We start from the raw sequence: 25,417 nt of genomic DNA on the forward strand, positions 1-25,417 counted from the left end.
TTTGACCAAATTTTGGTCACCTGTCCTAATATATTCTCCTTTGGTTTGGTATCAAATTCTGTTTGATAATACTCCTATGAAGTGCCTTGGGACATTTTACTTCATGAAAGCTGCTATACGACTGCTTTTGCTGTTGTTGTTGTTTATAATTTGGTCATTTTCAAGCCCCCAATAACTCCTGGCATAATTTTTACAGGCCTCTTGCCGTGGGTTAAACTGATCGACAACTTTGACGCAGAGTACAACTACATCACGAATGAAGGACCTGTGTTCTCATTCAGAACTAACCTCGATGCCCCTCGCTACCGAGTCCTCAACATCAACCTGGAGCAGCCGGCTCCTTCACAATGGAAGGAGCTTATTCCCCAGCACCCAAAGGATGTCTTGGGTAAGACATGAACATCACTTTTTTGCGGTAATATATATTGGTTGAAAGTTTGTAACAAGGATGTCATATCAAACCTCATGTCCCTGCGTTTCAGATTGGGCAACCTGTGTCAATTACAAATACCTGGTTGTGAATTACTTAAAGGATGTGAAGGACATCCTCCAGCTGTATGACCTCACTACTGGAACCTTCCTCAAGGACCTTCCACTGGATGTTGGCAGCATTGGTGGATATAGCGGACGGAAGAAGAACACAGAAATCTTCTACCAGTTCACCTCCTACCTGACACCAGGTACAATTCACACAGAGGCTGATTGTATACAGATACACAAAATACTGAAAGCAGTATCGCAGTTTATTAAGGCCATTAAATTTTTTTTTAAAATCAAACACTGGGGTTCATGTCTAGAGGGATAGAATCGAAGTTAATCTTGAATAAGATCTTAGTTAAACCACACTTGCCACACTGTACACAGTTCTGGTCTCCATGTTGTAAAAAGGATATAGAAGCATTGGTAAAAGTACAAAAAGAAAACCAGGATAATACCAGAACTGAGATGTTACAACTATCAGGAATAATTGAACAGGCTGAGACTGCTTTCTCTATAAAAGAGAAGACTGAGCAGTGATCTGGAAGGCGTGCTTAATATTATGAAAGGGTTTGACAAGATAGACATAGAGAAGATGTTTCCACTTGTGGGAGGGACCGAATCTAGGGGCTATAAATATAAAATAGTCACTAATAGATCCAACAGGGAGTCCAGGGGAAACTTGTTTGCTCAGACACTGGTGAGAATGCAGAACTTGCTACCAGGAGGAGTAAATGAGGTGACTGGGGAGATGGTGGAATAGTGGTGGTAATGTCACTGGACTAGTATTCCAGAGGTCCAGGTTATTACACTGGGAATATGGGTTCAAATCCCAATCTTGTGAGCTGATGGGACTGTGCAAGTGTGAGGTGAAGAAGCTCAATTAGTCAAGGGTGTAGGACATAAGGTATGAGGATGGGCAAATACTCAGGGATGTTGCTTGATGTGCCTTCAGGGGGAAAGCTTGTCATACTAGTGTCCTTGGTGGAGTGAGCAGACTTCACATGGAAGGAATGTGCTTGATAAGCTGGCAGTGTTGTGAAGAATTAGACTTTGAAGGGGAGCCTCTGGCTTGCCCACTAATCCTGTTGTACACCCTGCGCTAACTTTAGTCACACCTGCTCCCGACTGTTTTCCCCTTCCCCACACTGTCCAGGACAACAGTAAAAAATCGTCTTGGGACCCGATCTGAATATTTATAGCAGGACCCCGCTGGCTTTGGCTGGATGGCCTGCTGTGTACAACTTAAAGGTGCAGTTAGCAGGTCGGGAGCAAGTCAGACTCCCACTCCATTTTAATATCCCCCATTTAAAATCACCCCTCTCCAATGCATTTCCCAATTTTAGAGGTGGAAGGCTGGATTTTGAAGCCTCCTGCCCAGGCAGAAATTGGACAATAGTGCCCTAAAAAACCCCTGGGAAATCCTAACCATTCCATCCTCTGTCATGATCACTGTGTCCATGACAATCCTCCCTCGAGCCGGCAACTGGTCCATTTAAAGTACAGGGTCTTCTCATGTACGTAGTAGTCAGATTGCTATTTTAACAGAGTAAAAAAAAGACTCACATTTCTATAATGGTTTTCATGACCTCAGGATGTCCCAGCATGCTTTACAACTCAAAATTCTTTTGAAGTGTAGTCACTGATGTAATGTAGGAAATGCATAGAATAGTACTGAACTGAAGGAGACCATTGAGCCCATCGAGTCTGCACTGGCTCTTCCTAAGAGCAATCCAGTTAGTCCCACTCAGTTGCCCTTTCCCCATTTCCTTGCATTTTTTTTTTCCTTCAAGTATTTATTCAATTTCCCTTTGAAGGATACCCATTGGAATCTGTAGCCACCACCCCGTCATTCCAACTCCTAACCGTTCATTGCATAAATAAGTTGTTTCCCATGTTGCCTCTGGATCTTTTGCCAATTAGCTTAAATCTGTGCCCCCTGGCTATTGGCGCATCAACCACAGGAAAAATGTGTCTTTATCGACTCCCTCTAAACCTTCCGGGATATCTACGATCCTCTATTCTAGCCATTCTTTACTTTATCATTGGCGGTACATATGCAGTTTGCTTTGTTGAGATTAAGACCCTTATGTTGGACTTAACTAAATTGCTTTCAAACTCAGTATAAAATTCTACCACATTATGGTCACTCTTCCCTATATGCCTCTTTACAAGCTTATTAATTAACCCTTTTTCATTGCACAATACTAAGTCAAAAATAGCTTTTCATGTAGCAGTTAATTTACACACAGCAATATCCCAGGAGCAGCAATGGAATAAATGACTATAAATTGTTTTATTGATGTTGGAAAGATGAATATTGGCCAGGACATCAGGAATAATCACCTGCTCTTCTTCAAGAAGTGCCATGGGATCTTTTAGATCCACTTGAGAGGGCAACTGGGACCTCAGTTTTGATATCATCCAAAAGATGGTACCTCCAACAATGCAGTGCTCCTCTTTACTGCACTGGAAGTGTAAGCCGAGAATTTGTACTCAAGTTTCTGGAGTGGGACTTGAACCCATAACCTTCTGACTCAGAGGGGAGAGTGCTGCTCACTGAGCTACTAGCCAAGATGATTCCACAGCTCCATCTGTGTTCATTTTTGTGGGTTTGGGAGGAGCAGGAGTGTCATGAATGGCCACATTCCCAGAACTAATAATAATAAAAGCAAAAGCGAAATTGATGACTGAGCATGTCGTGGAATGAGGAGCATGAATGTTGTTCACACTTGATTTTGTGTTCTCTGCCAGGAATCATCTACCACTGTGACCTTACCAAAGAGATTCTGGAACCCGAGGTTTTCAGGGAGGTGGAGATCAAAGGATTCGACTTTTCTGAATATCAGACGGTACAGGTGAGACATTAGCCCAAGGAGTTGGAAAAAAAAGAATACAGGGTGCAGGTGCCTGAGATAAGACAGCAAAATGCTGCACTTGTAAATCAGGTATGTCAGTATTGAGTGGTTGTTAGGGTGCAGCACTGATGCAGGGTCCCAGCTTAAAATGCAGTCCTCTGTTTTTCAGATGGCCACTCACCTGCTGAGAATTTTCAGCGATTTTATTTGCAAACGTTGATAGGATCGACAAGTTCCTGTTTCTGTTCACTGTCCATTGGCCTCTTCCCCATGAGGAGCAATGAGCAGGGTGAAGCTAGAATCAAGCTCAGCCATGGTTCCCCCTGTCAGCAATGATTTGGGGTGGAGTGGGGAGGATTTTGTCGAGAATGTAAAACTGGTGATACCAGAGAGGCAGCTCTCCCCAACTTCCTATTCATTCAGGTGGGTTTGCATCTTAAGGATGGTCAAGGTGTGAGAGAGACTCTGCGTCCTGTTGAACTGCCAAGGAGTTAGAACCTTCAGGAGAAGAAAGGCAAGATGGGAAGTGTCAAGGTTACACACAATCATTGACCTTTTTAAGTGTTTCTGATTGGTTTGTTGTATGTGCTTGCTTCATCACTGATGTTACATTTTTGCCTCGAAGGTTTTTTATCCGAGTAAAGATGGGACTAAGATCCCAATGTTTATTGTCCACAAGAAAGGAATCAAACGAGACGGATCCCGCCCAGTATTCCTATATGGCTACGGAGGATTCAACATCTCACAAACTCCACATTACAAGTACGTTACTAGCAGTGTTGAGCTGTTTGCAGCTAAGTTTAGTGTAATGACATGAACGCATCTGTGCAGCAGGTACTTCAGTGTACCTTTCCTATAAGAGACTGAGAAATGATTTGGATCCACAATAAACTTATATTGTTGTCAGGTGCCTGGGATTCTAAATGTGTAGTAATTTGTCTTTACATGAAATAAATTAAGAAACAGATTTTCTGTTCTTGGATACAGTGCTGATTCATACCAGGTTTTAAAGGATTGAATTATGAGGACAAGTTTCATAGTCTTGGTTTCTATTCCCTTGAGTTTAGAACTTTGAGGGATGAGATAATCGAGATGTTTAAAATAACTAAGGGATTCAAGAGGATAGATAGAGGGTAACTATTTTCTCTTGTAGGAGAATTCAGAATAAGAAGACATAACCTTGAAATTAGAACTAGGCCGTTCTGGATTAAAATCAGGAATATTTTTACACTAATGTTCATAGAAATCTGGGAATATCTCCCCTGAAAGGCTGTGGATGCTAAGGATCAATTGGAGCTTTCAAGACTGAAATTGATAGAACTTGGTGGGTAAGTGTTTCAAAGGATTTGGATCAAAGGCAGTTAAATGGTGTGCAAATAAAGATCAGCGACAATCCAATTGAATGACGGACAAACTCAAGGGGTTTAGTGGCCGTCTGCTGTTACAATGATCCTGTGCCTGGCTGTATTGGGCCGATCATTCACAGGCAAGGAAAATCAGGCAGGGAGCCTCATACATGGGTATGGAAGTCTTTTCAATTTGCTCAAATGAGTAGAAAATTCAAAGTACTCACATGCAACCACAATTTGCATTGATATATAGTACTTTTTATAAAGCAAAACATTCTAAGACATTTGTAACCATATAATCTTTTGTAGTCAGCTGATCCAACGCACTGTCCTAGCACATTCTTCCTCATGGACCGGGGTCTGGGAGTGGGTGAGTGGGTCATGACTAGCAAATCCAAACAAGAATCCTGACCGATTCCACCCATTCCTGACTCAGGGGCACTGAGACCAATTGTGGAGCCCCATCTGTGTACTATTCAAAGAAGAAGGTGGGAGCTATTCCCGGTCTCCTGGCCAATATTTATCCATCAACCCACATTACTGAAACTGATTATCTGGTCATGTATCACATTGCTGTTTGTGGGAGCTTGCTGTGCACAAATTAGCTGTTGTGTTTCCTAGTTTACATCTGCGATTACACTTCAGCAATAATGCATTTGGCTATGAAATTCCTTGGGGCTTCCTGAAGCATAAAAAGGGCATATAGGAATGCAGATTTGAAGCGTTTTATATGCTAATAACCACCACTGATGCCTGAAATAATTTTCAATTAGAATCACGTCATGTGGTGATGCCTTAATCGATGATTTAAAAAAAGGACTTCACAGAATCACAGAATTGTTACGGTGCAGAAGGAGGCCATTCAGCCCATCCTGTCTGCACCAGCTCTCTGAGCATTTTAACTTAGTGCCAATCCCCTGCCTGTTCCCCGTAACCCTGCACATTGTTTCTCTTTAAATAATCATCCAATGCCCTCTTGAATGCCTCAATTGAACTTTCCTCCACCACACTTCCAAGTATTCCAAACCCTAACTACTCGCTGTGTGAAAAAGTTTTCTCTCACCTCACATTTGTTTCTTTTGAAAAACACTTTAAAACTGTGCCCTCTGGTTCTCGATCTGTTTACGAGCAGGAACAGTTTCTCCTTATCTACTCTATTCAGACCCCTCATGATTTTGAACCAGAAAAAGTCTATTTTTTAAATCACCGATTAAGGCCATAAGACCATAAGACATAGGAGCAGAAATTAGGCCATTCGGCCCATCGAGTTTGCTCCGCCATTCAATCATGGCTGATAAGTTTCTCAACCCCATTCTCCCGCCTTCTCCCCGTAACCTTTGACGTCACTACTTGAAGTGATTCAAAAAGAAAATTACTTCAGGCGTCAGTTGTGGTTATTGGAATACACAACACTTCAAATCCCGAGTGTTTCCCTTAGGTTCGAAAGTCTAGGCTAGTGTCCAATCACCTGACACAGTTCAGAATAGACCACTGTTATAGATTGCAGAATTATTATGGTGTATTTAATCACCCCTCTCCTACCTTCTTACTGCCTCTGCTTTGTTCCCAGTGTTGCCTACCTGATTTTTGTCAGGCACCTGGGTGGGATCCTTGCTGTGGCCAATATACGAGGAGGAGGAGAGTATGGAGAAACTTGGCACCAAGGTAAGAAGTTACCGAGAATCTGGCCTTCACCTCAGGTTCACTTAATTCTGCACATTGCAACTAGGTTTGGATGTGTCGTGGTTATGTTGCTGCAATAACAAGCTGGAGGCCTGGACGGATATTTCAGAGAACTTGAATTCAAATCCAACCATAACGGTTTGAGAATTTGAATTCATTTGGTATCAGTAAAGGAAATATGAAGCTGTCAGATTGATGTAAAAATCCAACTGGTTCACTACTGTCCTTTGAGGAAGGAAACCTGCCATTTTTACCTAGTCTGGGCCCATATGTGACTTCTGTCTTGCAGCAATGTGGTTGACTCTTTGCCTTCTGAAATGGCCTAACATGCACTTCTTTATATCAAACTCCTGCAAACAATGGCTCAAGAAGAAGGCCCACCACCACCTAAAGGCAACACCTTGCCAGCAATGCCCACACCCTAAGAAAGACCTAAAACTGGGAAATATCAGGAGAATGTCCATCCCTTTTAAGAGTTATCAGTGTAAGAATTGGGTGACCATTCCTGATATGGCTCCATAAGATCACTCGCATGTTGACTACATTTGGTTTCTTGTCAACATGGATGTCAATTGAACAAGAGCTGCTCCACGACATGACATAAACACTTTGTTGTGTTTCCCTGGTTGTGTCGTAAAGTTTGGCAAAATTTCTCCAAACTTTGCACTCTGACTTTGATTTGCTGTTAGTATTTGTCATGTTCTTGTGCTTAACTGGGTTATAAGGTCATAAGGAATAGGAGCAAGAGTAGGCCATTCAGCCCATCGAGCCTGCTCCACCATTTGATAAGATCATGGCTGATCTGATCATGGCCTTAACTCCACTTTCCTGCCTGTCATCCATTATCCTTAACTCCCTTATCAATCAGGAATCTGTCTCACTCAACCTGGAATATATCCAATGACCCAGTCTCCACTGCTCGCTGGGGGACAGAATTCCAAAGGCTAACAAACCTCTGAGGGAAAAAATTCCTCTCATCTCTGTCTTAAATGGGAGACCCCTTATTTTTAAACTGTGCCACCTAGTTCTAGATTGTCCCATGAAAAGAAATATCTCCTCAGCATCTACTCTGAAAACCCCTCAGAATCTTATATATTTCAATAATGTCACGTCTCATTCTTCTAAACTCCAATGAGTACAGGCCAACCTGCTCGACATTTCCTCATTAGACAACCCCTTCATCCCAGGAATCAGCCTAGTGAACCTTCTCTGAACTAACTCAAATGCAAGTATATCCCTCCTTAAGTAAGGAGACCAAAGCTGTACACAGTACTCCAGGTGTAGTCTCACCAATGCCCTTTACAGTGTAGCAAGACTAAGGTCAACCGTCCATTTGCCTTCCTAGTTGCATGTTTTGCCTTTCTAATTGCATGTTAACTTTTTGTGATTTATGTACAAGGGCACCCAGATCCCTCTTGTACAGCAGCACCCTGCAGTCACTCTCATTTAACCAATATTCTGCTTTCCTATTCTTCCTGCCAAAGTAGACAACCTCACATTTTCCAATATTATATTCCATCTGCCAGTTTTTTGTCCACTCACTTAACCTATCTTACTTACTTTCCTACCTACCTTTGCATCATCAGCAAATCTGGCTACAATACAGCCAAGTTAGTAGCATAGATCGTAACCGTTTGAGACCCCAGCACTGATCCCTGCAGCACTCCACTAGTTACAGTTTGCTAAGCTGAAAATGACCCATTTATCCTAATCTGCTGTTTTCTGTTAGCATATCCTCTCTCCATGCTAATATATCACTCCCAGTACTTAGCAAATTCCAGTGTTAACCAAAAAAACCCTTCACATGGCTATATTACTTGTGTCAACATATTTGCAAATCTGTCTGTTTGTTTATAGTAAGCAAATTCTGTCTCACAATTTCGATCTTTAAAATTGTAAACCACAGGAATTTTTGGCCTTTTTAATGTTCCTCAGTCTTAAAGGAATGAATGATGAGATTGCAATGTGAAGCTATCTTCACACATCCCACTCTGGTTATCTTAGGACAGGTCAGTCAGAAACCAAATAGTCTAGTCCAAAAGTGAACCTTGGTTAAGAACTCATTGTGTGGGTGTGTCACAGGTGAACACCAGCACCTTGTCTCACTTGGAGTTCTTCAGTCAATTTTGTTTATTTAATCTCAGGATGTAAGGGTCACTGGCAAGACCAGCATTTATTGCCCATCCCCGGTTGTGCAGAGAAGGTGGTGATGGGCCTTCTCCTTGGACCACTGCAGTCTTTCTGGCAATGGTGTTCCCATAATGCCATGAGGTAGGGAATTGCAAGAATTTAACCCAGTGACAGTGAAGGAACTGCCAATGTGTGTCATGCTGGGATGAGGTATGATTTGGAGGAGACAGTGCTACTCCTGCACCACCCTACCATCTGGCCCACTGGTGAGACATCCCAAATATCCATCCAGCCTTGGAGTTCTGCCCTTGGGGCTGGTCCCAGCCAAGTGTCACTCAAGAAACTCTTGAACCATTTATAAAGGAAGAATAGCTGAGGCAGTTTCACACGGTCTTCCTCATGGCGTTAATCTTTCCCTACGGTAGGTTGCAACCAAGGATAAAGAGCCCATTTAAACTTTCCGATGGTGGGGGGAGAGAATACATTCACACCAATTGGACACAAGTTTCCCCGGTGGCTGTCAATCCAGTATTCGGTGCTCCAGTCTCCAGCACCGAGTGACCCAACCCTTCAGACTCAAGAGGCAGGAATACTACCCCTCAGTCACTGGTCACTTTGACCCAACCCAATGCAGGTCCCCTCACGAGATGCCAACCTAGTAGTTAAAGACCAAATTCTAGCCCTCACAATTTGGGATTGGCCGGACTTCGGGCTCGAACCCCTCACCTTATGACTCACAAGTGGGAACAGTATCGCTGGGCAGTATTTAACGGAGGTAACGGGGGGTCTCATCTGCCAGCTGGAGAGCCAGCGAAAGCCCTGCGTCGCCTCTTTTAGAGAAGTCCCACTGAATTAAGTGGCACTCAGAAACTTAATTGGACAGCACTGGGCAGAAGTCCTTCCCACTGAGAGCTGCTGGCCAATGAGAGGCTGGTAGCTCTGCTGAATGGCAGCGCCACTGGGGAGGCAGTGACTGCTGCTAGTAATGTAACCACCTGAGGCCTAGGATTGTCACTGGGTCCCAGGCCACAGGTGAGTGATGGCGATGGTGAGTGGGGGTGGGGGTTGGCGGGGGTTGGGGGGCGGGCGCATGGTGTGATGTGATGGAGTGTTGTGGAATGGGAGGGTTCACAGACGGATAGGGTCAGCAAAATGGCCGGCCCTCAGCGCCCCCCCCGCCTTCCCAATGCCAGGTCTCTCAATCAGGCATTAAGTTCCTTTTCTCGAACATACAAATTAGGAACAGAAGTCGGCCCCTCGAGCCTGCTCAGCCATTCAATAAGACCATGGCTGATCTGATTGTAACCTCAACTCCACATTCCCGCCTACCCCCAATAACTTTTCACCCCCTTGCTTATTAAGAATCTATCTAGCTCTGCCTTAAAAATATTCAAAGACCCTGCTTCCAATGCCTTTTGAGGAACAGAGTCCCAAAGACTCAGGATCCTCTGAGAGAAAGAAACTCTCTTCATCTCTATCTTAAATGGGCATCCCCTTATTTTTAAACAGTGACCCCTGGTTCTAGACTCTTTGAACAATGGACTCCCAGGGGGCCCACAGGCAATCCCACATGGGCTACTTGCCGTGCTCTCCTCGTGGTGAGCTGCTTGCTGAGGTGGGGGTGCAGAAAGGCCGTCCATGGACTTAATCAGACTGGAGGCAGGAAGGCAGCCACCCTCCCAACCGATTAAATGCCCCCCACCAACCAAACTCATCACAGGGGAGGGTATTAAATTCCGCCCACTGAGTATCGCCCCCCCCCCCATCCCGTGTGTGACCTGTTTTTTTGTTTTCTAATTCTCTGCAGCTGGGATTCTGGCTAAGAAGCAGAACTGTTTCGATGATTTCCAGTGTGCAGCCGAGTACCTGATCCAGGAGGGATTCACCTGCAAAGAGAAGCTCACCATCAGTGGAGGCTCCAACGGGGGCCTGCTCGTCGGTAGGGAGCCTCAGGGTTGAGTGAAATGAGTCATGATGATATTTAATATGCAGTGTCGCTTGTACATGGCACAAGGAGAGTCCAGAACTAAACAAACTGTCTTGGAACGGAACCATTCGGTCCAGAAATGATCACGTACCAATCCTAGTCTATGCAGTAGATGATTCCAGAAAGTCATGGTGGAGATAAAGTTGTCAGCTTTAGCAAACCTAGGTTAGCGTGAAGGGGGCAGGAAAATCAGCTCCAGATTGCCATCTACTGGCTCCTGTTGGAAAGTGTGCGTGTGAGGATTTTGGCATGATCAGCATTGAGGTCCATTGTCAGATCAGTAGATTTAAGTCTGATGCTATCATACTGATGCTCAATCATGCTGAGGTTAGTGCTGCATGCAATTCCAGCCATGGAGGCACAAGGCAAAAGCCAAGCAATATATATAAAATGCAGAGAAGAGGCACAAAACAAATCCCTATTGTCAATGGACATAGTAATGGAGGAAAGGTAGGAGAAACTCTTTGTCGTAGGGCACATGATAGAGGCGAGTGGAAGACCAAGCGGAGTAGAAGGCGTTAATCCTCAGCACTATTTCAAGTTAAGTGCAAGGGAGACATACTTACAGACTGTCAAAAGGCAAGTTCAACACTAATGTCAGAAGCACTTCACGCAAAGTGTGATCATTACCTGGAATAGTCTTGGCTTGAGATTGAAATAAAGTCTGGAGTCATAGGGGAGAGGCAATTAGGAGATGTAATGGGAAAACTGTAAGTTTCTATGGAAGGAAGAGCTAAATGGGTTGAATGGCCTCCCTCAACTTTACTCCGTGACATATAAGCACTTTATGATCACAGTATCTCTCCTGCAGGTGCGTGCGTGAACCAGCGACCTGATCTGTTCGGCTGTGCAGTTGCTGAAGTCGGTGTGATGGACATGCTCAAGTTCCACAAGTTTACCATCGGCCACGCCTGGACCTCTGACTATGGCTGTTCCGATGAAAAGGAGCAGTTTGACTGGCTCTTCAAGTGAGTGAGCTCTGGGAGTGGCTCGTATCTTAGTCCTGGTATCATTAGACATGGAGCTGGTGGCAAATATACATTTAGTAAACATGTGCTATCCGTTAAGGGGAACCATCGGAAACTCTACTAGTATGATGGGGCCCTCAGTGGAATTTCAGAGGGTTACAGCTCCATGGACAGGGTATCGCTGGGATACTATTGCTGGGGTTCAGTTCTGTGGCTGGACTGCCCTCTGGTTACCTTACCCAAATGCCATTCATCTTGGGGTGACCTTGGAGCATATGTTTTGAAAGACTGGAGGCCGTGGCATAGTGGTAATGTCACTGGACTAGTAATCTAGCAAAGCCAGGGTCAGGTGTTTCTCACGTGTCGGTGCAGACTGGATGGGCCAAAGAGCCTCTTCTGCACTGAGAGACTCTGTGATTCTGTGCAGCTGGTGGAATTTAAGTTCAATTAATAAATCTAGAATTGAAAGCTAGTCTCAGTAACAGTGACCATGAAACCATTGTTAATTGTAAAAAACCCATCTGGTTCACTAATACCCTTTGGGGAAGGAAATCTGCTGGCCTACATATGACTCTTCATGGCCCTCTGAAATGGTGTGGCAAGCAACTTGGTTCAAGGGCAATTAGGGACGGGCAATGAATGTTGGCCTTGCGAGCGACGCCCACATCCCACAAAAGAATAATTTTTTTTAAACTAGACGGAGTGGTCACTGTGCTCCTCCTGACTCCCAGCCCCGCACCATTTGCACGTGTGCATTTTCCTCGCCCATTTGGTGATGAGGCCAGTTACAGAGCCGTTACCAAATAAAGGGGTGGAGGGGAAGTGGGAATCTTTTAACAATAATTAATTATTTTTCTCTCTCCAGGTATTCTCCACTCCATAATGTCAAGGCACCAGAGGGAGGTGTCCAGTACCCAGCCATGCTGCTGCTGACCGCTGATCACGATGACCGGGTGGTGCCACTTCATTCGCTGAAGTTCATCGCCACCGTGCAGCACAAAGTGGGGCGCAGTCCCCATCAGAAGAAACCTCTCCTAATCAGGATCGACACCAAATCTGGGCATGGGGCTGGAAAACCCACCACCAAGGTGATCGAAGAAGAGACAGACATCTTTGCCTTCATTGCTGAAAGCTTGCAGCTGGACTGGGTGGCATGAGGGAGGCCTGTCCTAGCCTGACGTAAAATAAAAGGTGACTACTGGTTTTAAGAAGTGGACTGAAAAATACTGGATTGTTTTAGTGTTGTGTCCCCCCTCTTTAGTTTTGTCTCCCCCTCGTCTTTCTGTGTGTTTTCTCTTAGCCTGCATTCCCATTACCCGAGGGGGTCAGGGAGGAATTTTCCAGAGAATTTTTCCTGTTATCGATCATGGATTTTTTTTTCTTTTGCCCTGGGGGTAAGCCGCAGATGTCAAGTCTCAATGCGTCAGCGATTTTCTTTGTTCTTGGGATGCGTGAGTTGTTGGCAGGGCCAGCATTTATTCCCCATCAACCTTGAGCCGATGATGGACAGCCACCTACAGTTTCAGAGCGCAGTTAAGAGTCAGCCACTTCGCTGTGTGTTTGCAGTCACATGTAGGACAGACCAGGTAAGGAGAGATTTCCTCCCCTAACAGGCATGAGTGAACCTGATGGGTTTTTGCAACAGTCCAGTAGTTTCATGATCATTATTAGTGCAACTAGCATTTTATTCCAGATTTATTGATTAATTGAATTTAAATTCCCCCAACTGCTGTAGTGGGATGTGAACTCGTGTCTCCAGAGCCTTAGCCCAAGCCTCTGGATTGCTAGTCTAGTAACATTACCCCAACGCTATTCCCCTTCAGCCTTCATGAGTGGAGGGGCACGTAGGCTTGTTGAATTAGCTGGTTTATTCCTGCCCACCATTTGTATGTTCATACATGCTGGTTGAGAAGGGAGGTGCAACTCTGGTATTGCTATTCGAACCAGCAATCTTCCCACCACCCTTGATAGTGTACCCTTGAGGCCCCACGACCCTGAAATCTGAAATTCCATTCCCAAATCACTTGCCGCCATCCCCTCCACCCCCAATTTTGCTAACACTTTGCCCTCCTTAAAATTTGGCTTTCTGGCCTTGATTTCAATCATCCCCTTTAAATTGTCCCCTGCTCAATGCCTGCTGCTCATCCAGAGCATAGGAAGCACTTTGGGACATTTACATCTGTGCAGGATGATATACAAACATATGTTTTGCACTGGTTCTTGCTAGGTTCAGAGGCCTTCATTCAATGAAAACTTTTAAGCTAATTCATCATCTAAAGCATGTCACGGTCCCTTGTGCACTCGTGGGTGAGTGTTAAAGATCCCATAACACTGCAGTGCAGGAGTTCCACCTGGTCTCCTGGCGAGCATTTCTCCCTCAAACAGCATCACTAAAACAGGTAATCGGGTCAGTTAACTTCATTGCTGTTTATAGGAGCTTGCTGCACACAAATTGGCTGTTATATTTTCTACATTACAACAGTGGCTACACATCAAAAGTTCTTCATTGCCTGTGAAGTGTTTGGGATGTTCTGAAGTCGTGAAAGACACTATATAAGTGCAAATGTTTTTTTGTCTTGATCGGGACATTCACTCACACTGAGTTACCTCTCCTTGGACCAGTGCTAATGCTTGTAATAACAATGTTGATTCAGAAAGCTTGTGGACAGCATTTGTCTGAGATTGTGCCTGTCTAAAGAATGAAATAAACAGCCATACCGAGTCAAATTTTTCTTTTTAAAGAACTAAGAATGGTGGAAATCTGAAGTAAGTACAGAGTGCGATGAAAATACAGAACAGGTTGCCCAGAGATATACAGGAGATGGGGATAATGTCAGTCAATTGTAGAGGGAACTAGATGAATAACATGGCAAGAAGAAGGGATAGATGGATATGAGAGGTGGAGCCAAGTATGATACGTTTCAATCTTTAGGACTGGCCCTGTGGATGTCTCAAAACTATTTGAACAAGAGTAGGGGGAGTTCTGATGTCCTGGCCAATATTAATCCTTTAACCAACACAATCATCTAAAAAGAGATTATCTGGTCATTATGTAATTTCTGTTTGTGGGAGTTTGCGGTGTGACTGTCACTGCTTACATTACAACAGTGACCACATTTTAAAACAAAAAGTGCTTATTTGGCTATAAAGCACTTGAGACATCCCAAGGTTATGGAAGGTGCTATGTAAATGCAAATCCTTTCTCTCACTGCATCATTAATACCACACAGGGTTTTTTTTTAAGTTAATGAAATATACAACACACATTATAAACGGACAGAGGATTAATAATAACACCGACAAGAAAATATACACAAAACACAATCCTTTTTTAATCCAATTTTCATTTCAAGTCATGTTATAATTCACTTATTGAAAATGTGTTACAGTTCTGGATTGTTCCTTGGCGCTCAATGGGCCCTCACACAGCCTTAGCATTTCGTGGTTACAACAGCGGTTGTAACCCATCGGGGGCTGCAATGCTTTGGTTACTAGCAGTAAACGATGCTACATTCTCCCGTCACTTCTTCCTGTACAATCTCAATTACATCCTTTGGTTTATCCATTGATCTGTAAACAATGTCTTAAAAATGTGTTCAAAAAAAAGGTAAACACGATATATATAAATATCACATTTTTAGGAGAATAAGTAACAAATTCTACTGGGTGTCTAGGTAACTATACCAATACATACAAGACAAGCACAAAAAAGTGTTCACATTCGTCTTATTCACAGGAGCAACTAGAAAGAGACTGGGGGAAACCCAAGGAAATTGTATATTCCTTTTGTGAGTTCCACTCTTTAGTCACAGTAACATATTAAACCTATTCTGAGGTAGCTCTGTATAGTTATTCAAAATGAAGTGTGTACACGATTTGTGCACACCCTTGTCGCTTCACTACATAAATGGCATGAAACATTCGCTTTCTGGAGCACAGCCTGTGACTTGGGGAGACAAATGAGCACTAAAAGAGTTCAAATGTTTCATGCCTTTCTATCACACCTACACTAAACACATTTCTACTTATTGCATAATATAACAGTGTTTACATCCACAATGGACACTGTAGACAGACACGAGGGGAGTGCAACAGTGGCCGGACTAGTGAGCCCCCAATGAGGAAAGGGGTGATTCTAGTTGTCCCAGACACCTGCAGTGTGATCCACATCTGCCACCAGACTGGACAGGTTACTGATCAGCCCTGTGTCATTATAGATTCCCATCTAGCTTTGCTCTCTATGCCTTTGTGTGGCTAGTATGATATTCTAGGGATTGTTGGCTTTTTCTGATGAGCATTTTGAAAAGATAAGAGAAGTTTGGACCTTAGGTTTTTGATAGCTCCATATTATCCTACAGATCTTAGTTAGTTCTATATCCAATAGATCTTGGCCAGCTCTATAATCTATAGATCATGGCTAGGTTTATATCCTATAGATTGTGGCTAGCTCTGCATCAAATAAGCTTGGCTGGTTCTGTATTTGATAGATGGAGATAGCTGTGTCCAAAGATCTTGGCTAGTTTTGTATCTGATAGACTCTTGTCTACTTCTGTATGTGATAGACTCTTATTTGATGCTACATTCTCAAGGTTATTCACTGGCTTCTCACTGTGAGCAGCCTCAGGTGTTGGTGTTTTAAGGTTCTCTGTGTATTTTACTCACGAGCAGTAAAGTGTGACATCTCATTTTGAAGACCAAAAGCCAAACATGGCTGTGCACACTAAGTGGGAAGCATTCAATTTTCTAACCAGCCCCTATCTTGAAAGAGGCGTTGCTTGCCTCAGCATGTCAACAGGCTGAACTCTTCCCCCAGGACAAGAGGGACAGATGTGTTCATTTGTTCATGTGCTCACTGGCAAAGGCCTATAAGCTGACACCTGCCTCCCCGCACCATCCTCTTCCACCAGCCAGCAGCCCCCCCCCCCAACCTGGCCACCTCCCTCTCCCTAAGTGAATGGTCAATAATGTGGAACACCCAATTAAAGAAAAAAAAATTTTTAAAAAAGGAAATGTTGATCCTTTTACTTGACTAACACTATGCTCTAAGGATTGTTAGCTGTCTATCTGTTTTTCAAAAGCATAAGTAACGTGGATCATAGACCTTCATATTCTATAGGCACATGGCTAGCTATATGTCATATAGGCTGTTGGTCAACTACATATCCAACAGATCTTGACTATCTCTACATCCTTTAGACCTCAACTACATCAATATCCTATCTGTCTTGTGTCTTGGTTACCTCTATAGCCTACAGATTATGATTAGCTTCATAATCCTATATTCCCTATAGATCTCAGCTAGCTCTATATTCTATAGATCTTGGTTAACTCTGTATCCTATAGATTTTGTGCATCATTCCCATTTGATCCACCAATCACCCGACTAGCCTCTCAAAACACTATATCGCCCATCCATCATCGAACGTCTTCAATGCCCGTTCATTCCCATTGCGAACAGTGTGAGCCTGTCAAAATTAATTTCAATTCAGATTCTTACAGGCAACAAACAGAGAGCACATCCATTCTATCAGCCTATCAGTTCTATTCAAACTCCCTTGATCATGGCATATAGTTAAATCTGAGGGAAACTACCCAAAGCATTGATCTCTTCTTAGAAGACTTGAAAAGATAGATGGCTGGAGAGTCTAGAACCAGGGAGCAAGTTGTAGGGTATGGGTTTGACCATTTAGGACCAGGATGAGGAGAAATTTCTTCACTCAGGGATGAGTGCCTTTGGAATTCTGTACATATGAACAAGGAGTTCCATGTCCATTCAGCCCCTCGAGCCTGCTCTGCCACTTAATAAGATCATGGTAGTAACTTCAAAGCTGCCCCAGAGGGCTTTGGATGCTCAGTCATTGAGTGATATTCAAAACCGTGATTGATAGATTTTGGGGTATTAAGGGAATCAAGGGACATGCGGATAGGGCAGGAAAGCAGAGTTGAGGTAGATCATCAACTTGACCTTACTGAATGGCAGAGCAGGTTTGAAAGACCGTGTCCCCTACTCCTGCTCCTATTTCATATGTTCTTAAGTTCTTGCCAAAGCCGTCAGACAAAGCAACTGTCAAACCAGGGATGGTAAGGTTGCAGAACATTGGAAGTGGATAAATAGCCTTTTCAGATACACCAAGGACCAAAAGAATGGAGCAGTGTTACAACTATTCTTTATCACAATAGGTAATTAACTTTGAATCAAAAAGTTAATACATTTTCATCATGATGCAATTAACTTGCGATTTGAGCTAACTTCACCTTGCTTTATTTTTCTAGCTGCTCTTTAATCCTAGAATTTGCGTAATCTTTCTATTGGAACTTAGATTTTTTTCAGATTGCAGGAGAGCGAAAGCAAATTTCGTTTGATACATGGACCAGCATTTTATGGCCCCGCTGCGGGCGTGTCTACCCCCTCCCCCGTGGATGAGGCGAGCCGTTTAAATCTCTGTTCAATTCGGCAGGACCGAACTATCCCACCGGGCAGGAGGGGCCATAAGGCCCTGGCCATGGGTCAGGGGATTGATAGCAAGGTGTGGCTGATCTCCCACTTGGATCAAAATTTGTTCTCCATTAATCCACTGCAGGATGTCCCTCGCCATTGCACTCCCTCTAAATACAGGACCATTCAACACAATGAGATCAACATTTTTTAAAAAATGGTCATTAATCACTTTTGAGAAGTTACAGACCAGCAGATAGATATAGAGTTACGTATGGTCTGAAAGACTATCAGAGAAAACTACCATTGTATAAAAAATACTGAGAGGTAGATCCAGTTTTCACCAGAATTGTACCATTGCAGTTTGATTATACATCAAAACACTATACTACCAAAATGAAACAGCTTCATACAGTCCCTGAGTAGAGCTTTTCATCCTGAGTTACTTGATTGCAGTTATACATCACAAGATATAAAAATACAAAAACAATATATTAAAACATAGTCTGCAAGCATTGTATGAGCACACACTGATATCAGCATACAGACTTAAACATTACTTTTTTTCAAAAACGAGATTGCCAATTTTCACAGCCACTTTCTCCCCTCCTTTTCTGGCTTTGACGCGGATATGCTGTTCATGTGTGTTTGCAGATTTCCAGACATCCATGGTCTGGATCTTAAAGCATGGGTTTGCGTGGTTCCATGTTTGCCTGTGTCTTACAGTGTAATGGATTTTTAGTTACGGCTAACAGTGAAATATCAACTGTTTTGCAAAAGGTAAGGCCCTGCTCTCAGCCCGCTGTCTGGTTGTGAAAGAGAATCAGCTGTTTCTGGCTCACGGAATTATTTTACAATTATTTCTCAGAAGGTGAAATTTCCAAAATAAAACTCTTTAGCAGAAGACAGAAAACTTCAATCTGATTGGCACAGCATTCCATTAGCACAGTGTTCCATGGGCACTGGGTTCCACTGCCACTGGGTTCCATTGGCAAGGGGTTCTATTGGCAAGGGGTTCCATTGGCAAGGGGTTCCAAAGTTGCCCATCAAGCCAACACATTATGAGTGTGAAAGATGTGAAAAAAGGGCTACTATAATCATATAAAAGGAAAGGATTCAGCTTTCACAAGCAAGGTGATATATGACTGATAAGGGTTTGAACCCTTTTTGGGGTACAAACCTCCATCCACACTACCACCACCCCTCCCCCCATCTGACCTTTTCATACAGACCTTGTGAAACTGGAAAGTTGTTCTGGTCAGGTACTGGCTTGCTCTGGTGATGTGTACCTGCTGCAGTGTGACCTGGACTCCAAGCCACATACAGTTGTGCTTTGAACATTGTGCAATCTAGAATTCAGTCATTCTGTAACACTCCCAATGTTTTTTATCATCGGAGCATGTATGACAGTAAGACTAGGCCAACTGGTCTGGGCCTTTGATTAACAGGCATCTCTTAAATTCCACCCCATGAAGGTGCACATGTAACTGTGTTGAAAATCAACTGTACAATGTCATTACAAATTGAGAAATTTCCACTTCTCAATAAAGAAATTGGACCAGCGTTCGATTAAGTTGTTGTTCTCCCCCTGTTTCAGTGTGCAGTCCTATTGAGGGGAGTACTCATTGGGCACTTGCTGGGTGAGGGTGGTTTGGTAGATGAGGAGCACTCGCTAAGTGGGGCTACAGCTGATGGAGTGGAGAACAAGAGTGGGAGTTTTCCCAGAGGTAACGGTTGGATACACTTTGGTGCATTCTTGCATTCAATGTAAACCTATCTTTGAATGTCTAGACAAACACACACACAAACTCAAAAACCGCAGAACATTGCTGACAGATTGTAAACATAAGTTCCAATTATAATTCTGTGGTCAAGACCAGAGCAGGTGTCAAGGGTGCACTATAGGGGATTTTGAGCTCTAATTCTGAGTGAATGGAACTGTTGCTCCTGACCTTGCTGCCCTGAAGAAGTTGAAACTACAACTTTTCGCTGCTTGGTAATAGGACTTCATGAGATATGATTGTCCTTAAGTCCATGAGTGGAAGTCGCTATCGTCGCTGTCAGTCTGTAAACTATAACTGATGTACCAATGCAACAAAATACCTCTACATGGACATTAGGCGTCAACAACTCAATACCCACTCTTACCACACTTTGGTAAAAATCCTGCTAACAGTTAATTGAAAAAACAAGTTCTTATTGGACTCAAGCAAAGTATTCAGCAAGTGGACAGCACTATCACCATGTCAAGGAACTTCTGTGCAGCCTCAATTCCTGGAGCAGCCAGTTCCATAAGCTCAGCTCCAGGTAGGACAAAACTAATTTGAGATAAGGCAACTCAAGCAATTGAGACAAACCTTTCCTGACACGGGGCATGAAAGAATGAAATTCACAAGCGTGCCCAGTTTATAGTTGGCCTTATGATCCATTAGCTCACAGCAGTTTGGGTGCTACAAGTACTTTGGTGCCTTGGCTAGTAACAGCAATACTATCTTGTTCTTCCCCCAGCCCCTTCCTCCCTAGCTGGGTGTACATCAGCCAACTGTTGCTCCATTACAGCTGCCCAGCTGTCGCTCCCTTAGTAGTGTCCAGCTGTAGTAACCTCACGACTGTCCAACTGGAATCTAAGTCACTCTGCTTTAAGGACATTTCCCAATCTGATCAATTACCTGCTGTTTCTTGAAATCCCTCAGATCAAAATTTCCTTTGGGGAAAGTAAAATTTAGTTAAATAGAGGTAGTCTGAAACTTATTAATATCCATAAAGTGGCTTTAAATTTCCCTCCCAAACCTACCGTGCAAAAACATAAAGCTCAAGCGTGTCATTTAAATTTGGTTGAATTTGACAGATGGAATCTCAGTAACAAGAGGAGCCCTTGCAACATTTAGAAATGGAAATGAGAGGAGTTGGGAGCATTGGATATCATTAATAATGTGATGTAATAACTAAGGAGGGCTCCCAGTGACTCAGAGACTGAATACATGGTGCAATGTGATACTGAGTCAGAGACATGGTGAGTTACTCGCTCAACCCTGTGCTGAGCTACATTCAAGCCCCAGCAACTCTGCCAGTCTCCTAGTATTGGATAGAATCTCCAAGACCAAAGACAACAAGTGGGGGAGTGAGGAATAGGAAGATTTCTCCCTACACTGGGGGTTTCAGCATTGGGTAAGATTTGACACAGCTACATTGAGCGATAAGAGTGTTCCAGTCCTCAAAAAAGTAAAAGTGATGCCCAGCAGGAGGGGAAGATGGAAGCAGAGGCTCCAGCCAGGAAAGGGAGCATCACCAGGGGAGGCTCAGGATCCAGGCTAGGAACAGGGACTCCATGGAAGCTCTGAAAGGTGGGACCTAAAACCCCAACTTCACGATGGCGGATGAGCACCATGTGCTTCACCCTCTTGGAGCAGGCAGGCATTGGAGATATGCCTGCAATGGCCCTTGCATTTGCTAGCCCCTGCATCCATGGGTGGTACTTCAGCACTGACCTCTTTCCCCCCACCCCCCAGCTCACAAAATATCAATGGATTCGCACTGAAGGGCATGACCTCAGGATGACCACTGGAATTCTGGCTCATGGATCTTGGAAATCCATGGAAAAGGGGCCTGTCAATATTGTACAATATTGAAGTTAATAGTGGGGCTGGTTCCTAGTCTCGCACTCCTGGTGCAGTGCTCCAGGTGACAGGAAACTGGGAGGGTGCCTTCTATGGATGTAGGGCATGCAACTGAACACCAAACAGGCTCGTTTTGTGGAAAATCTCTGCACCTGAAATGATAAAGGCACAAATTTACCCAAATTTACCATCAGACCAGGTTTAGCACAGGCAGTGTAGTGATCATTTTAGTTATGGAGTACGAGGGCAGGGAGATTACAGTATAGAGTGAACAAGCAGGAAGATTATACTAGAACTGCATCTGTATCTGTAGTTAGACCTCTGATAGAGTATTACAGCTCTGATCACCACATTACAGGGACGATGTGATCACATTAGAGAGGCTGCAGAGGAGATTCACGAGAGTGCTGCCAGAAATGGGGAATTTTGGCCATAAGGAAAGACTGGATAGGCTGGGGTTGTTTTCTTTACAACAGAAGGGGCTAAGGGGGATTTAATTGAGATATATAAAATTATAATGGGCCTAAATAGAATAGATAGGAAGGACCTGTTTCCATTAGTGGAGAGGTCAATAACCTGGGGGCATAGATTTAAAGTAATAGGTAGAGGATTAGAGGGGAGTTGAGGAGAAATTTTTTCACCCAGACGGTGGTTGGGATCTGAAACTCACTGCCTGAAAAACCTTCTCCACATTTAAAAAACTGCTTGGATATACACTTGAGGTGCTGTAACCTATAGGGCTACAGACCAACAACTGGAGAATGAGATTAGGCCAGTTAACTTTTTTTTAGCTGGCCTCCTCCTGTGCCATTAATTTTCTATGTTATATTTAACTGGACTAGTTATCCAGTAGAATGAGTTCAAATCCCACCACGATAGTTAGAGAGTTTGAATTCAGATGGAAAACACTTGAATTGAGTTGAATTGAATTAAAAAGCTGACATTAGGTGACCATGAAGTTGTTGAACTGTCATTAAAAACCCAACTAGTTTACTACTGTCCCTTTAAGGAAGGAAATCAGCCATGCTTACCCAGTCTGAGCCTATATGTAGCTTGAGTCCCCACACCGATGTGGTTGAGTCGTAACTGACCTCTGAAGCCACTTGTCGGGGCAATGGGGGTGGGCAATAAATGAATGACAAAGCAAATTGTGAGCCTCGAGAATTTCTGTTGACTGCCATCAGTGGGGATTTATTTGGCAGTTTATTGAGCCATAATATCAAATATTGTGATGTTATTATAAAGCAGTGGAGTGCTTTTGCTTCACAGATTAAATTTCTTGAAATCCTAACTGATTTCTTCATTAATTTTATCTTTTTATCAAAGGGGGATTTAATTGAGGTATATAAAATTACAATGGGCCTAAATAGAATAGATAGGAAGGACCTGTTTCCATTAGTGGAGAGGTCAATAACCTGGGGGCATAGATTTAAAGTAATAGGTAGAAGGATTAGAGGGGAGTTGAGGAGAAATGTTTTCACCCAGATGGTGGTTGGGATCTGAAACTCACTGTCTGAAATAGCGGTAGAGGCAAAAACCCTCTCCACACTTAAAAAACTGCTTGGATATACACTTGAAGACAATTCCTTGCACCATGAGCAAGGAAGGTGCTGACTACTAGTGAACATTCCACTATAGCAAACAACCCCAGCTGTCAGACAGGACCTTTGGTTTTCTATAAAACAGCTATACATCTCAGAGCAAATGGACACCAAAACATTGTGCTGTGTAATACTGGTCAGGATTTATATCCCGCATGTGTATGAAACTCTTCTATCCATTATGTAAAGAACTTTTAAAATAAACAAACCAGAACCTTTGCAGGCAAAGCAATTTCATGCAAATCCACTTACAGTTTCACCATTCCTTATCATCGCCAATATGAATCAATGATTGAAATGGGAAAAAAAATTAACATTCCTACCAAGGATCAGACTATCTTTTGACTGTAGCAGAAGGTTCATCTCATGGTAGGTGTCCCATGATTTTGGATTATGCCCCACCAGTGAGCACCAGGTTTGGATGTCCATGTCTTATCTGCAAAAGGCCATTCATTATGAGCCCTCTCTCTTTTGGATCAGCAACTCTTCACCTCAAAGTAGGCTCAGGAAACAGGAGAAGAGATGGATCAAAGTGGGATGCAAGATGCAACCCTGAGAGGGAGATCAGTTGCTCAGGCAGCTGATCTAGAGAGCTTGTAGGATCAATTGGCTGAGTTATTTTTAAGGTAAAATTGGACAAGTGTCCTGAAGAGAATCGTATCATTGGCTATAACTGTTAGAACTTTAAGAAGTTAAGACTAGATGGACTGTGGTCTCTCCCAGCCTTGAGATTTTCTCTATTTCTATGTAAAGATAATCTAATGTAGATTATACTATTTCATCAGGACTGTTGCAGATATATGGACACATGAAACACTGAAAATTTGGTGGGAAGTTATCCAAATCTGTCATCACCTGGTGGTCTAGCCTAGACCTTGTGACATTATTATTTCCATTTTTAGACTGTGAGAGCTTTGGTTGTGCTACCTGTATGAGTGTGTTGTTGAATTAACTTTTAGTATGGTCGGTCAACAGTAGAAAGTCAGATCTTTCAGACTTGGGGAGAGTAAAACCTTGGCCACCTGATGAGATGACATCAATAACATCCAGTTAAAAGGGAAAATGATTGTCCCAGATGTGAGCCCTGTCAATCTTTGGGGATTGTAGCTATGTGGTCAAAGTGTTTAACGGTATATCACTGGTTCTTCAACATCTCACCTAGTGTTTGGCGAATTAAAAGGTGGAATTGTGTAGGGGGAGGAAGCTAGAATGTGTAAGTCATGGACCAGAACTTCAATACCTTTGTTGGATGGTCAATGTTCGGAATTCAATGCAAGCCAGTCTTCAAAGTAGTCAATGCAGTGGTTCGCAAGCCATTGTTGATGATACCAAGAAGAAAAAGGACTTGACAAGGGGCAAGGAAATTGAGTTTTATACCAGAGGAAAGGTCAAGCCCTCGCTCAGTTCTTTGGAAAAACTGGCATACATAAAATAAAGTCGTGACATTACAGGAATTAAATTGGGCCTCCGGAGATTTTGGGGCTGGGGTGGGGGGACGTTGAAGAGTTGTGAGTGTTGTCACAGAGGAGTCCGTTGTCTAAAGAAGGTTTCAGTGTGCCTCAGTTTGCTGAAGGTGTATCCAAATCCTATTCATCGTCAGAATGAGTAGAAGTTGGATTCAAGATGAAGTCTTTCGATTGTTTTGGAGAATTGCTGGATCGTGACCTCGGCAGCGTAGGTGAACCTGAGGTAGTTTTGTATCCTGAGTTGGTTCCTGGCGCTGACAGACGTCAGGTCTTTTTTCTTTTCTGCAAACTCGAACCTTGCCTGCTCGGCTCCTCGGCGAACTCTTGCAGGCCGCTGTCGTAACTCTCCGGAAGCAGCTTTTCCAAGTGCTCCCCGGTCTCCTCCAAGAGTAGGGCCGTGCTGTGCTCTCCTCCCACCTCCTGCGGTGTGGTGGGTGAGGGGGAGGACGTCAAGGGCCCTGTCGCTGGTTTGCTTTCCTGCCTTCCCTGAGAACTGGTGGATTGCTGTTGCTGGGCAGTTTTGATTGTGCAGTTGGCCACCATGTGGCCGATGCTTTGGCAATAATGGCACTTCTTAGGCTGGGGGGCTAATTTACATTCCTTGGCATGATGATCCAAACCGCCACAATTATAGCATCTAAAACAAAGCAAAAACACAGCGATTAACGCATATAGGCCTGGAGTTTCCACTCTGGTTTTCCCAGCGCAATTTGCTCGAGATCGACCAAACGATCACGGAACTTAAAGCACACGTTGAGTTTCCGCAATTAAAAACTGTTGCATAAAAACTAACCCTGCCCACAAAATTGGCGATGCCCCCCCAGATTGATGTGTCACCAAGGGGC

At 43.5% G+C, this 25,417-nt stretch overlaps 2 protein-coding genes across 3 annotated transcripts in view; one reads left to right on the plus strand and one right to left on the minus strand.

The window, feature by feature from the left end:
• The window catches only part of LOC144696026 (prolyl endopeptidase-like), a 29,819-nt gene extending 11,914 nt beyond the window's left edge, over positions 1-17,905 (plus strand). The window contains exons 8-16 of one of the 2 annotated variants that reach the window (XM_078567205.1): positions 197-388; positions 483-680; positions 3,232-3,335; positions 3,961-4,097; positions 6,255-6,349; positions 10,305-10,436; positions 11,296-11,452; positions 12,318-12,643; positions 17,784-17,905. In XM_078567205.1, coding sequence (XP_078423331.1) covers positions 197-388; positions 483-680; positions 3,232-3,335; positions 3,961-4,097; positions 6,255-6,349; positions 10,305-10,436; positions 11,296-11,452; positions 12,318-12,609 — 1,307 coding nt within the window. In that variant the 3' untranslated portion in view covers positions 12,610-12,643; positions 17,784-17,905. Of the gene's footprint in view, positions 1-196; positions 389-482; positions 681-3,231; positions 3,336-3,960; positions 4,098-6,254; positions 6,350-10,304; positions 10,437-11,295; positions 11,453-12,317; positions 12,721-17,783 lie in introns of those variants that run through there. The other variant, XM_078567204.1, reaches the window with a different exon arrangement.
• Positions 17,906-24,836: 6,931 nt separating this feature from the next.
• Positions 24,837-25,417, minus strand: part of LOC144695185 (protein lin-28 homolog A-like) — a 357,085-nt gene continuing 356,504 nt past the window's right edge. The window contains exon 4 of the mRNA XM_078566069.1: positions 24,837-25,209. Within this exon, the coding sequence (XP_078422195.1) occupies positions 24,837-25,209 (373 nt within the window). The remainder of the gene's footprint in view (positions 25,210-25,417) is intronic.

Source organism: Cetorhinus maximus, chromosome 21, assembly GCF_964194155.1.
Source record: "Cetorhinus maximus chromosome 21, sCetMax3.hap1.1, whole genome shotgun sequence".
NCBI lineage: Eukaryota > Metazoa > Chordata > Chondrichthyes > Lamniformes > Cetorhinidae > Cetorhinus > Cetorhinus maximus.